The 13,009-nt window shown below is 39.6% G+C and overlaps 1 protein-coding gene across 2 annotated transcripts in view; it reads right to left on the bottom strand.

Moving 5' to 3' along the window:
- The window catches only part of GTF2E1 (general transcription factor IIE subunit 1), a 53,252-nt gene that overhangs the window by 39,940 nt on the left and 303 nt on the right, over nt 1-13,009 (bottom strand). For both annotated transcript variants that reach the window (XM_065859595.2, XM_065859603.2), the window contains exon 2: nt 4,219-4,696. In XM_065859595.2, the coding sequence (XP_065715667.1) occupies nt 4,219-4,666 (448 nt within the window). In that variant the 5' untranslated portion in view covers nt 4,667-4,696. The remainder of the gene's footprint in view (nt 1-4,218; nt 4,697-13,009) is intronic.

Raw genomic sequence — 13,009 nt, 5'->3', positions numbered from 1 at the left:
CCCTTAGGTCAGCATCCATTGTCAGCCCAGGTCTGGGAATAGACAGAGTTCAGCAGTGTTATTCACAGTATGCATTTAAAATCTGGCCCTTCTTACTGCTACTCAAACTCTTTCTTGTACATCCCTGCCTCAAGAGATAGTCCTTACCTTGTATAAGGGCATGGCCGCAGCTTTCCACCTGCCCAAAGCTTCATCACATGAGCAGCTGCATGCAACTGCTAGCACATGGAACAAAGAGTGATGAAATATCCAAAACAGGTTGACAGCAGACAATGGCACAAGTGAAAGACAATGATCTGTATTTCAAGTGCTTACATTAGGACCTTATAGAAAAACTACGATCTTTTTCCTTTCTCAGTCATCCCACCTGAAGCACAAGGCTGGAAGTAACACTTTTCATTCACAGACAATTTGTGTTTTTCTTTCTGTAGATCTCAAAATACTCAGAAAAGTGGGTAAGAACTGTCCGCTCAGCCTGTAACAACCCAGCTTGCACCAACTCCCACCAAAGGTACCACCAGGGCAATAAGCAGACAGCAAATCTGCAACCTCTTGAATCAGGAAGGTCTTCTTGGCTTTGCTACAAGTTTCTACAGCAAACTTCTGCGAAATAAAAGCAGGCTGTGTTCAAGTTGTTTGCCTCTAAAAGCAGAAGGTACTGTTACTGCTTCTTTGACAGGAATGGTAAAAACTGCCACTGAGGAGAAAGTGTGGTATCTGGAGATCTGTTCAAGCTCATCATGTAGAACACATGGGGCTAAAACTCATGACCTGGACACACCATGCTTAGAGCTAGGAGGCACTCACTGATCATACAACCAAGTGATTCTTGCAACACATCATCTGTTTATTTTCACTTTTCAAAAGATTCCTTTGTGAGTTGAATCAGCAGCAAAACTCTAATATTTTTGTCACTTTGACATTCACCATCTGACAGTTTCTTTAGCATTACATGATTCCTGTTCTTGAACTTCCCTGAGGACCAGACAATACTTTTTTAACCTTTGACAATACAGTAAGTTTTTGGAGCTTTTTTGGGTTGAGATGTTTAGCAGCAGAAAAAAGGATGAAGAAAAATCATAGAATACTTCTAACAACAGAGAGATCACACTCTCAAGTTAACATACCATTTTAAATCTATATTTAAAATTACTTCAGTTGCAAACACACTCTTTGTTCAAAAATATTTTTCCAAATTAACTGGATGAACAGCAACCAAAGTACATCTCTACCTATATGCCCTGAAAACATACCTTTCTTACTATCAATTATTTTCTCTCAGCGGACACATTTCCACCTTCCAAAAACAACAATAATCACATCTTCTGATGAAAAAATAAACACCTCAATATATTTCAAAATTATTCACAAATGCAGTAAAGCAGAGAGCTAAAAAAGACTTCATTTCACAGCTGGTAACCTATCAGAAACAGACCTCTGCTAAAGCTGAAAGACAGACACAGATGCTGTGGTAAAAATTGAAGAGCACTACGGATCCAACATATGGACAGCCTCTTCACAAGCACTCTTAATTCACAAATTGCAACAGAATGACTACAGTCACGGGCAGATTTTGGAAACTTCCTCACCATCACCGAGAAGGTAAGGCAAGAGCAATGACCTCTTCTAACCCATTCAGTCTACAACAATTGCTCAGATTTTGCATTTGAGTTGCAACTAGGCAAGATAAAAGCAAGGCAGGAGAAAACACAGGACATCTAAACCACCACCATCCCTGAGAGACAAAGATAAAAAGCAGATAGTGAAAAAGGAGGTCTTTTAACAAAAAAAATCACAAATTTAAATGCAGCTTGGTCTAGACTAGGAAACAGGATGCCTTCCATGCTCTACCTGCTCCATGGACTAACAGACTTTGGCTCTGCAGGCCTTTTAATTCACAAAACTTTATCAAAGTGGCTGCAGTCCAGGAGCAGCTCAGGTCAACCGTGACTGAAATTCATGCGGCTCCCAGCTACCCTTCTGGGAGAGGTTTATGTACAGTGCTGATAAGGGCTAAAGACATCCTTGGAAAAGGATGGCTATTCACTAGCTGATAAACCTTGTTCCTCTATGTGCCTTGTCCTCATGAGCTCGCTTTGTGAGAGACAAAAAGGAGTCTCAGTTCTTTTCTAATACAGAATTCCAGAGGAGCAGGAAACAAATGCAGACAACACAATCCATTGCAATATACAATAGCCATTCTTACTCAAAAAAAAAAAAAAAAAAAATTGCTCATGCATTTACCAGAATGGAAACAAGCAGCTATCTCATGGTTTGGAGACTATGACTTAAACAGTAACTGCAGAGCCCTATCCAAACTGGTATTACATGTAAAAGCTCTTTGAGCAACAGTATCATCGTGAACTATTCTAGATTAAGCTATCATTGACTTAAAAATCATATAAGAAGAAACAGAATATATATACATTCTAGACAGGTATGCTCTTATTGAAAGTGAGGGTAAACTGGCTATCTTGTTATTTGCATTAATAGTGACAGAAACCAGCTGCTGGGAATTGCTGGGAAAACAACACTCAGCCTTCCATCAGCAAAACTGCAAAACACTCTGTGTGCCAGTGAATGATCCTCTGTTGTGGAGACAGCCACAGCCAGTGCCTGTACTGCAGACAAACCCTTGGTTGACCTCATCAGTTCCTGGAGCACAAGACTTGCTGTCAAAGCCAAATCTCGGCATTATTGTCTTCTGCATCTGCTCAACAGCCAATTCTTTGCTCTTGGAACTCACTGTCCACACAGGCTGGGAGGATTCACCAGCAAAGTGTTACTGGTCCCCTTGGGATGAGTGTCTCACACTCCCCACCAAGTTTGTTCTCTGCACAGGTTCTCCTCTCTCTCCTTACTGAAGCAAACTGCAAAAGCACTACTCCCCTTCAGCTCAACACCCATGGCTTTAGCTGCCACAGAGGATCATTACTGTAGAAAGCACGTGCATTTTCTATACTCAGTGGTGAGTCCAGAAAATCTGGGTTGGCACTGCTGGTTTTGATGCTCCATGAGGGAGCAACTTCTGCTCGGAGAGCTGCACTGGATTACAGCAATGACCTTCAGTTGACTTAGTGGATTCTGCTTGTCTAATACTAGATATAATCTTCATGATTGTTCAAGTAAAATAGAGTTTCACAGTTCTTGATCTTTGGAGGCAGGAAAGAAGGAAAATTACAGGCTCAACATTTTTTGGGTGTTTGCCCTTCCCCAAAACAGATTAGACATCAGTAACCCTAGATTAAAAGCTTCACTACCCTTAAACAGTGATTTTTTACAGATTCTCATTGTGATAACTGACACAAAGAACCACACTCCAAATGTTTCTGAGAGGTATCCTGACTTTAGCTCTTTTATTTTTGTGGAAAAGTAAGATCAGGACAAAGAATTCAAAAGTGAAAATTTAAAGAAACTAATTCAAAAGGTGGAAGCCTAATACCCAACCCCTGCTTCCTGCCCTCCCCCCAGAATAATCCCAGATTAGACTAGCAAAACAGGATCTCATCAGGTGCAGGTGTTCTTCCTTTTCTTCCCTGGCACAGAAGCAGAAAGTATTTGGACTGTCCCTGTAGACAATGATACCCAGAAAGGATTCTTACTTCATATGCATGAGACAGGTATGCACCTCCATTGAGACTGTGACACACACTTGAAAAAGAACCTTGTTTACTCCCAGCCACGGACAAGTCCATAACTAATTTCTTTTAACTTTTGTGAGACTGCTTTACACTGGGGAAACAAGGTTGTGCAGTATAATGAACTGGATAGAAGAAAATCAAACAGTAACAACTGACTCTTTGAATGACCATCTCTAAATTAAAAATTTTTGCATACCAAAGTCAACCATATATGCGGCCTCTTGGCAAACTACCAACCATATAGTTCACAGGCAAGACCAGGTTATACCGAAGAACTATCAACTTCCAACACAGACAGATTACTTAATTCATCCTAGAATTCAATTGCGATACAACCTCCACTTCTCTACTGCTTGTCACTCAAGCATTTTACCAGCACTGCTATTTGCCTGTACAGACTGTGTACGTCTGTATACATTACTTATGTATTTTGCCCAAACACTTACCACCTGCAGAAACAGAGTGCCCTCTAGCTCCAGTTCAACTCAAGAGAATTTTCCTAAGACTTAGTTTCCTTAATCTCCTGCATTTACAGACAAAGGAGAGAACAAGAGCATTCTGTTACCTGTAAACTTACCTGTTCTGGGGTCAAACAGCTGGTTGGCTTCCAAGTCTGTGAAAGTGCTGAAGCAAATGGGGCATTTAAAAGAGGCGCGATTGGTGGAGTCTCTTTCATCTGTCTCAATCCTCCTCCTCATGTGGTCCAGCTTGTACTTCACCACATTAACCAGAAGGCGGTAGTTGATAAAGTAGTAGTTATGACGGGTGGTTTTGCCATCTGGAGCTGTCTCTACCCTCATCCTGCATTTGATGAACTTATCACCCTTGAGGGTGTTGAGAACAGCACGCAACTGCTTCCTATCAAACTTCAGGAGTTCTAACATATCCTCTTCCTTCACACATGGGTTCCTGATGAGAATGTCCAGAGCCAAAGCATGTTCGATGCCGTAAAAGCCACGCACCACGTATTTGGCAAGACGTTTGAGAGCTGCTGGGACCTCAGTGAGGACGTCTGGGTCAGTCATAGCAGGTTCAGATCTTGAGCTTCATGTATACTGCAACAGAAAAAAGCACATGGATTCTTAGCTAGTCTTCTGACTACAGAAGTTTTTATTTTTCTCACTTAGAGCAAAGAAAAGGATGGAGTGTTTTCTATTTCTCTTCCCCAAGCCCTGCACTGCCTCCTTAGGTGTTAATAATGCCAATGCTACAGAAGTAGAATTAGGAAACGGTACCTCTCATGCAAAACAAAATAATGGAAAACTTTAAAAAAGCACACAAGAAACTGGTACCATAACATACGGCAAATTTCATTTCTACTCAGTCACAGCAACAGAACTAGAATAAGAAAGCTGTCTTGAAGCCGAGCTCCAGCAGACAGCTTTGCGATCAGTTAAGACTTGTAGCTTGGGAGAAGTAGAAAAAGGTTACAGCAAGAAATGTCCTTTGACAGCCCAAGAGAGGAACAGTCTTATGACCCCGGCTGATGTCACTTGATCATACTCTAAGTAGCCCTGCCTGCTTCTAGTCCTCAGACATCACTGGACAGAGATATTATACAAGGACAGCTTGCCAGTAGAGACTGGTTTGCATTCAGGCCAAAGCTCCCAGCTGCACAATGAGAACAGATATACTTTTTCCTTACTTTCTGATAAATAGACTTTAGTCAACCATCTGCAGCATGAAAACTGTTAGCACTACCAACTCCTACATCACAGACTGCTTCAGCCTTGATCTTAGATGGGCAAATTGGTCCTTCCAAAGGACTGATCCTTAATTTAAAGTGTCTCACATTCAGGTCTTAGAAGACCACAGATAATATAGCATGATAAACAAAGTAAAAGTCAAGACTTAGTGAACATGAGGAGATGATGTGTTTAAAAAGAAAAAGTATTCTATGAAGTATCCTTTGAGTTACTTACCACAACTTGCTGCACTACCTGTGACAAGACAATAATTGCTAAAGAAATACTGTATTTTCACTTCATTTTTCTTCACCTTAATATCAAATGGCACAAATGGTGATGGCAATTACATGCTTCTGTGACATCCACAGCGTCATATATAGGATCATATAATGCAAGGAATTTCTCTTACTGTTACCTGTGCCACGTAGGCAAAAATCAAGCCCCAATAGACAACTAACAGCAGTGACTACTCTGAAGCTGCCAGTTTTGTCTAGTGGAGAGAAAAAGGGAAGCAACTCCATAAGGCAGAGAGCAAAGGCTTATTGCCATTTCACAGAGTGGTTTTGCACATTTTCACTCCACTCTTTCAAGTCTGTCCATCTCTAGGCAATAACAAAATTCCCCTCCACTCATAATGCACTTGGGTTTCCATGTATGAAATGTTCAAAATAAGCATGAAGTATTATAGGTGCTTTTAAAATACCTATTCAGTGGGTTGTACTTTCAGTTAACTTCAAATAAGACTTTGATTAGCTTTTTTCAATATGAGACTTCTATGCTAGTATAGGATATGAATAACCATTTCTTAAGCAAAAGGTTTCTTCAACTGAAGAACCCCACACCTTAATTTTTTTGTTCATCATTGCTAAGCAATTTTTATCTGTAAAGTAATATCATAAATAGTACAACTCTGTCAATCTCAATTTTCACTTCTGTTATGCATTTCACACACTGTATATGTACCTCCATAGCATTCAAGTCTCAAATAAAGGAAAGAGAAGGTCAACACCAGAAGAAAGAATCTGGATAGATATGCTATTTTCTTCATCACTATCATAAAACATGCAAGATCCTTTTCAACAAACCCCATTTTAGAACTTTTCTGTACACCCCACACTAAGACATCCCTCTGAAATCACCAAGCTGTACAAGTATGCAAGCAGCTGATGACTCACTCATCAGCTAAGACTGCTGAAAAATCTGTGATCATTTACCACAATAGCCTGCTTGGATTTTTTTTTTTTTTATGAAAAACACTGCCTTCTCAGAAAACTTTAAGCAACATTACCCACTGAAGCTTTACTTCTTTCCAACCCCGACCCTCTTCTGCAACTGCGGCGGTACGTTCCACTTAAGGGTTATGGCTAGTGCAACTGGAAAGCAATTAGCCTGTGCATTGTGGAGCTTAACAGTAAGTAAATTAAGATGGTCCACTCTTTTTTGCTGTTTGGTTAAAAAAAAACCAACACACTTTCATACTTTTATTTTAAAATGCTTCCCTGCTTGAGCTTTTCTTTTTTTCTAACTTACAGCCAAATGGTATTCACAATGCTCAAATTGAAATGAAATTAACAACATTTGTTGACTGCTGGTGTGCAAGCTCAGAATAGCCTACAGAAAACAATGCTCAGATGTCCAGCTCCCCTTCAAGGAAATTAAATTGAAATATGTCTACCATGGCATGAATTAGCTGTGAAACAAGTACAACTAGAATCAGCTAGCTTTCTTTTACATGCCAGAAACACAATGATTTGCCTCACACAAAGGACAGTTTTGTAGAGCTCTGCATTAAAAGTAAAAGCATTAGCAATAAAAGATGCCCCATGATGAGTTATCCAAATAGTATTTTTAAATTTCTAAGTTAGACCCAATCTGAATACCATCACAGGACACAGTACTTGAAAATCAATTTCATTCTGTTTGTATTTTTATAGTCTTTCAGTCACTTAAAGATAAATCTTGCTTTTGACTGAATCTATCTGCAACACAGCGATACTATTAATATAAAACAATGTCAATGCAGAAGCTGGCCAGAAGTCTTTATTTATTCAAATTGTTAAATCCTTTTCAGAGTTTAATAACATTAATGTAAAGATCAATTTTAAATAAAACCTGGCACCCCAGAATTAGAGTCAAATTTAGAAAGTCAAAAGGTTTTTAAGTACTGATCTCAAAAACAAACAAACAAACCTTCTATCCTCACCAATTCACTGTCCCTTAAAAATTCCTTGCAGGAAAACCTGGCAAAGCAAATTGTAGTGGGCGCAGTGACCTTCAGAACATCAGTTGTAACTAAAAAGGAGAAAAGTAGTTTTAAATAAGGACAACTCACTCTGTATACCTCATCTGAGAGCTGATGGAAAGCATTTTCTCTGCACGAATCTCTTTGACAAGTGAGCTGCCGATTTCCACAGCCGCTTTCAAAACAGGTTTACGGCACAATTTCCCAAATGCTGCACTCAAACAGCTTAAACTGAGACCTACCAGGGACCAATAAATAAAACCACCTCTAGGAGTACACACTTTCCAGCAATAGAGATTTAATAATATTTCTTAGTGTCAATCTGTATAAATTTATCTTTTTCATCTAGTGGGACTAGGTGTTTTTGCACAATTACTTCTTCTCCTTTACTGGGAGATTTTTAGTGACATCCAAATCTTCTACATCCTCAGATAATAACGGGCATCTTGAATATACCACTGGTTTTCTTCCAGGCATGGATATGTGGAAATACAAGCTTCTGAAACCACCACAAACCATTCTCTTCCATTAAACTCCACTTCAAAAAGTTGATTAACATGGATTAAATTCTAAGTCCTGCAGAAGACAGCCTTTGGGTGAGGCAACCAACTGGCTAGTGTCAGCTTTAAGGAAGAAAAAAAAAAAGAACTAAAGCCACCAAAGAACACCCTTGTCAATTGTTGCTACATGAAAGTCAACAATGCTGAACACAACTAACTTAGTTCTAAAAATAAGCATGGACACATGTTCAGCAAACACCAGTTTTTATATTACATTGAGGCCTAATCAAAAGCAAAGGCTCAAACAAGATCTGTATGGCTGGATCAAGGACATATTTTGCCACATCCTTGATAATCATGTTCTTATATAAACTACATGATCCAGAACAATGGCATATACTGCTGCCAGAACTCATCAAGCCAGCATGTAACAAATTGTTTCTCTAGGAAAGCCTGACATTTGGCCCACAAAGAATCTCAGGTGACAGCAGATGAGCTGCAAATCCTTACTACCTTGCACCCGGCAAGAAAGACAGTGATCCAGCTCACAAATTATAACCAGTGCCACAAAAATATTAGTTTAAAATAGAGAAGTGAGGGAATGGGGGACTTTACCACTTCATCCTTGAACAGTGATTTCACCTTCCATTGAAGCAGTAAGTCAAGCCTGAATTAATTAAGTGTGCAAAGAAATATGATAACATCTCCTAATAAGGTTTTAATGGACGTGCATCTGTTTTATAATAATGTCTGTACCGACCTTAATAATGTATAAACATCAACGGACATTGTCAAGGAAAAAAAAAAAGAAAAATAACGTCCAATATGCACCACTACACAGTAAGCACCTAGAGCACCAATAATAAAGCACACTGGACAGGATGATATTCAGAAAGACCAAAAATAAAAAATTCAGAATTTAAACATAGGCTTTATTAAAAGACAGCTGTTGGGGAATTGTTCTGGGTAATTATATGAATACAATTCAGTATTACGGGTATAGGAGGAAAGTAGATCTGTGTATGTTACCACAGGAGGACAGCAATCCTAAAAACTTTTTTTTTTTTTTAATTGCTCTGAATGCAACAACAAATACTGATGTGGCTATAAAGGACAACACTGGGAAGAGAGATCTACAGTTACACATTAGTATTGGATCTGTTGGGTGAAGAAACACAGCGTATAATCTGCAAAATAGAGATCATACTCCAGGTTGAGTAAAAGTGCATGAGACAGAGGTCTTGAGCATAACTAGAGATGTCAGAAAGGAAATCAAGAGGAGAGCAAGTGACCGCAAAAAGACACTCAGTATGATGGAACCAAAGGCCGTATAGAAGCCAAAAATTCAACTGAGAAAACATCTCCACTGGTCAGGACTTTCCTGATGCAACGAAGTACGTGAACTGTTCTCTATGTACAAAGATTTCAAGAATTCTTTCGAGAACACAAACAGGAATTCTGCCAAGGATGTTTGATCTGTTTTTCTTCCTGCTTTTCCTGACTAAAGCTGAGATAAAAGATGAAAAGTACTAAAAAGGAGAGACATAGAAGCCACAATGTAGATTAAACTAGAACTAAAAAACCATAAAAACATAAGTCAGCCAGTGAATTAGCCTGGATTTTTATCCAACGCTGCAAGTGAACATCACCCTGTTTTAATGTGTAACTTCAAGTCTCACTGTTCATATATTTGACAAGGGAAATACTTTAAAAGTGGGGTCCTGAAAAAGGAAGCAGACTGCTCTTCCAACTCCCTTAGATGTACAAACCCTTTATAACACCCTAGATCTCTTCTGGAGGAAAACTTGGAGTTGCAGGGGTGTCTGGGAATCTAGGTCTATCAGACATTATGCTAACACTTGGAAAGATACTTCCTCTTTTTCCCCACATCTCATTTCAATTGTCAGTGCTCTTTTTCACTAAATCATTGAGACCAGGTTTTCCTGATTTGTTGGGAAAAATGGTTCTGCAGGCTTCTGCCATAAGATTTTTTTAAAAGAAAAAAAAAAATACTTGCTTACACCACTGACATCTTCTTCGGGAAAAATCAAAATCAGATTATAACAGAGTTCCTCACCTGTAAGGACTGCTACCAGGAGACAGCATATATCACATCCCACTCCAGCAGGCACTTGCAAACATCAGATCCTAGTTTCGTAGTCTCTCACTCTAATAAAATTTAAAATTCTGACTTCCAGAACATGACAAGGCTAAGCTGAGAGGAGCGATTTTGAATCGTCCTGAGTGAAGGGCAGGAAGGCAAAAATTTCAGAACTACAGTGAGAAAACATGCCATCAAGATTTTAAATGTCTGTACAATGTAACCTCAGACACTACTCATCCTTTCCAGAAAATGGAAAATGGCACAGAATCTTCCCTTTTCAGTTCTGCTTTTTTTTTTTGCCTTTCTCTGTAGTGACTGGATGATGTGTGCAACATGTCTCTATTATCCACAACTGCCTTTATCCCACATCAGTTGCAAACCCAAAGTCTTGTGGCATTTTATCAAAAGCTTAGTGAATTCTATTCCTTGGAGGCTTCAGGAATACCATTGCTCGGCCTTCCTCCTGCACACTTTCTTGATGAGAAATCATCTATTTTCATTGCAAGAACTGCCCTGAAGTATTAAAAGAAAAAAGAACATCTGCTTTCACTCAAATTTTGCCTTCTTATTGGCATCCCATAAACTGAAACCAAGAGGTCACAAGTATCAAAGGGTTTTCCTCCCTGAAGATGAAATGTTGTGCTGCAGCTACACACAGAAAGGCTGAAAGGTCTGGCTGAAATTACGATATTTTCACCTAATTTCACAAGTAAAAATATATGAAATCACGCAAGATAAGGCCACAAGGTTTAACCATGCAAAGCAGAAACTGAACAATGCAGGCTCAGGATGTAAATTAAAGGACCACCTATGTGAATATATACAAAAAGAAGTCCTTCAAATGCACAGTATCATTAACAAACTATTTACAGGTGTAGCTGTAGAAAAAAACATAGCAAATTATTTATGGAACACCAAACTTAGTGGCCAGAATAGTGAAGGTACAGTTTCATGTTACAGCTTAAGACAAATTATACTCTCCCTCCCTCAAAGAAGTTTGTTTTTTTTTTTTCCTTCCCAGCGTTCAGCCACAACCCCTGCCATTCTGTGATAATTTTGATAGTTGCCAATTCATGTAGCAAGGTGAACCAAGTTGAGAAAAAAATGAAAAACATACCAAAAAAAAAAGTAAGGTATTTTACAGGGAAGGCAAGGAGGAAAAGTTCAAGAACCGAAATTTATGTTACCAGACTAGAATCTATACAAAGCAGAGAGTAGAACGCACAGCTAGGGATGTAGAAGAGTGAGCTTTCCCCACATGATGGCAAAGATGTTTAATCAATTGTAATGTGAAGCTACTAGAACATTTTAACCATGGACATCAGAAATTCTTAAAATTTAAACTCTGATTTGAACATATACCAGTAGAAGAATATCTATTATTTTGGAGACATTTCCCCTCACATAATGAAGCTCTAAGCTTTGGGGTTTTTTTTAAGGAAAGAAAAGAGGATTTCTCACAAATTTCAAGCCTAAGAAGTCAAGATTACACTGAGGTACAGCGGGCTTAACACCAGCATTCCTTGTTAAGTTTCTGATAGGACGAAAGCAGTAATTTTTTTCATACCCTGGATTATGACACTTCTCATCATGATAGATGATGTGAGTGGTATTGTCTGACTTTCAGGAATTCCAGAAAGTAATACAAAGATTTATGAAAGCATTGGGTTCAGGAAAGTCTAAGTGCACCCAGGTGTAGCACCGAAGTGTATATACTGTGGATGTAAGGAATAAAGAAACAGAGAAACTAAATAACAATATTCCAGGGTAGCTTTAATTCACGTGGTTTCTTCTTTAGAATAATTCCCTAAGCATCCTGTGTGAAAGTGAGCCATAAATAGTATCTTAAAGGAAGTGGAAGGCAGGAATGAAACTCCCATCATCCCTTATTGCTGCCAGAGGGTATTTTCTCCTCTCCCAAGCACATGGCTTTACCATCTCCCGTGCCAGCACTGGCACTCAGAAGATCTTCCAGTGCCCAATCTGCACCACTAAAAGGCAGAAAAATACCTTTTTTTTTCCTTCCAGGTTTTTCAACAGTGGCTGAAAAATATTAAGCCACTTATGTTTCATGAAAAGGTAGCTTAACTGTGCGCTGCTGAACAAGCTTTTCAGAATGCCAATCTTCCTTATTCATTCTGAGCCACTTGTAACACAAGTTTGCCAGTTGCACCCATTTAACGGCTTAGTGCCATTTTGAGATGTAATGTTCATCACCTTCTCAGGGAACCAGCAAGCTCATGAAGCCATAAGAAAATTAGAGCCCATAAAGAAAATATCTTCTTGACCTGGAGAGCTAAATGGTTTCACTGTATGGCTCAGCCGATGGCCAAATAGGGCACAAAGGAATGAGCTTAAAGATGTTTGTTTCGACAGCAACAGGCTGCTGACCCAACACATCCAGCTCATTTCACTGCACCCTATATTTGTTACAGTATCACTTACTCCTCAGCTTCCCATAATCTTGTAGCTTCCTTCCAATTACAAATTGCACAGACTGGACTGTAGCAGCAGACTAAGCTTTAAAGCCAAGAGAAGTGGAGAGCCCCTTATACTGTTTGTACGGCTTGTCTGTGTGAGCTTCAGACACCCGATTGCGTAGGCTCCTGTAAAGACATGAGACTAAACACACACAAACAAGAAATCCACTATAAGCTGCACACGAGGAGAGGCAGATGGTGGTTTGGAGCCAAAAGCGAAGCAAGGCCCCAGGACAGCGGCCCAGCCGCAAACGCGCGGGGAGTACGGACTCCCGCGGGCGGAGCCGGCATGCCAGGCCCCTCAGCAACACCCAAAACTGGAGCCAGGGGTCCCCGTGGGCCATAGGTACCCAC

This window comes from Patagioenas fasciata, chromosome 1 (genome assembly GCF_037038585.1).
Source record: "Patagioenas fasciata isolate bPatFas1 chromosome 1, bPatFas1.hap1, whole genome shotgun sequence".
Taxonomy (NCBI): domain Eukaryota; kingdom Metazoa; phylum Chordata; class Aves; order Columbiformes; family Columbidae; genus Patagioenas; species Patagioenas fasciata.
The sequence above is the reverse complement of the archived record's forward strand: the minus strand, read 5'-3'. Positions and strand labels throughout refer to the sequence as shown.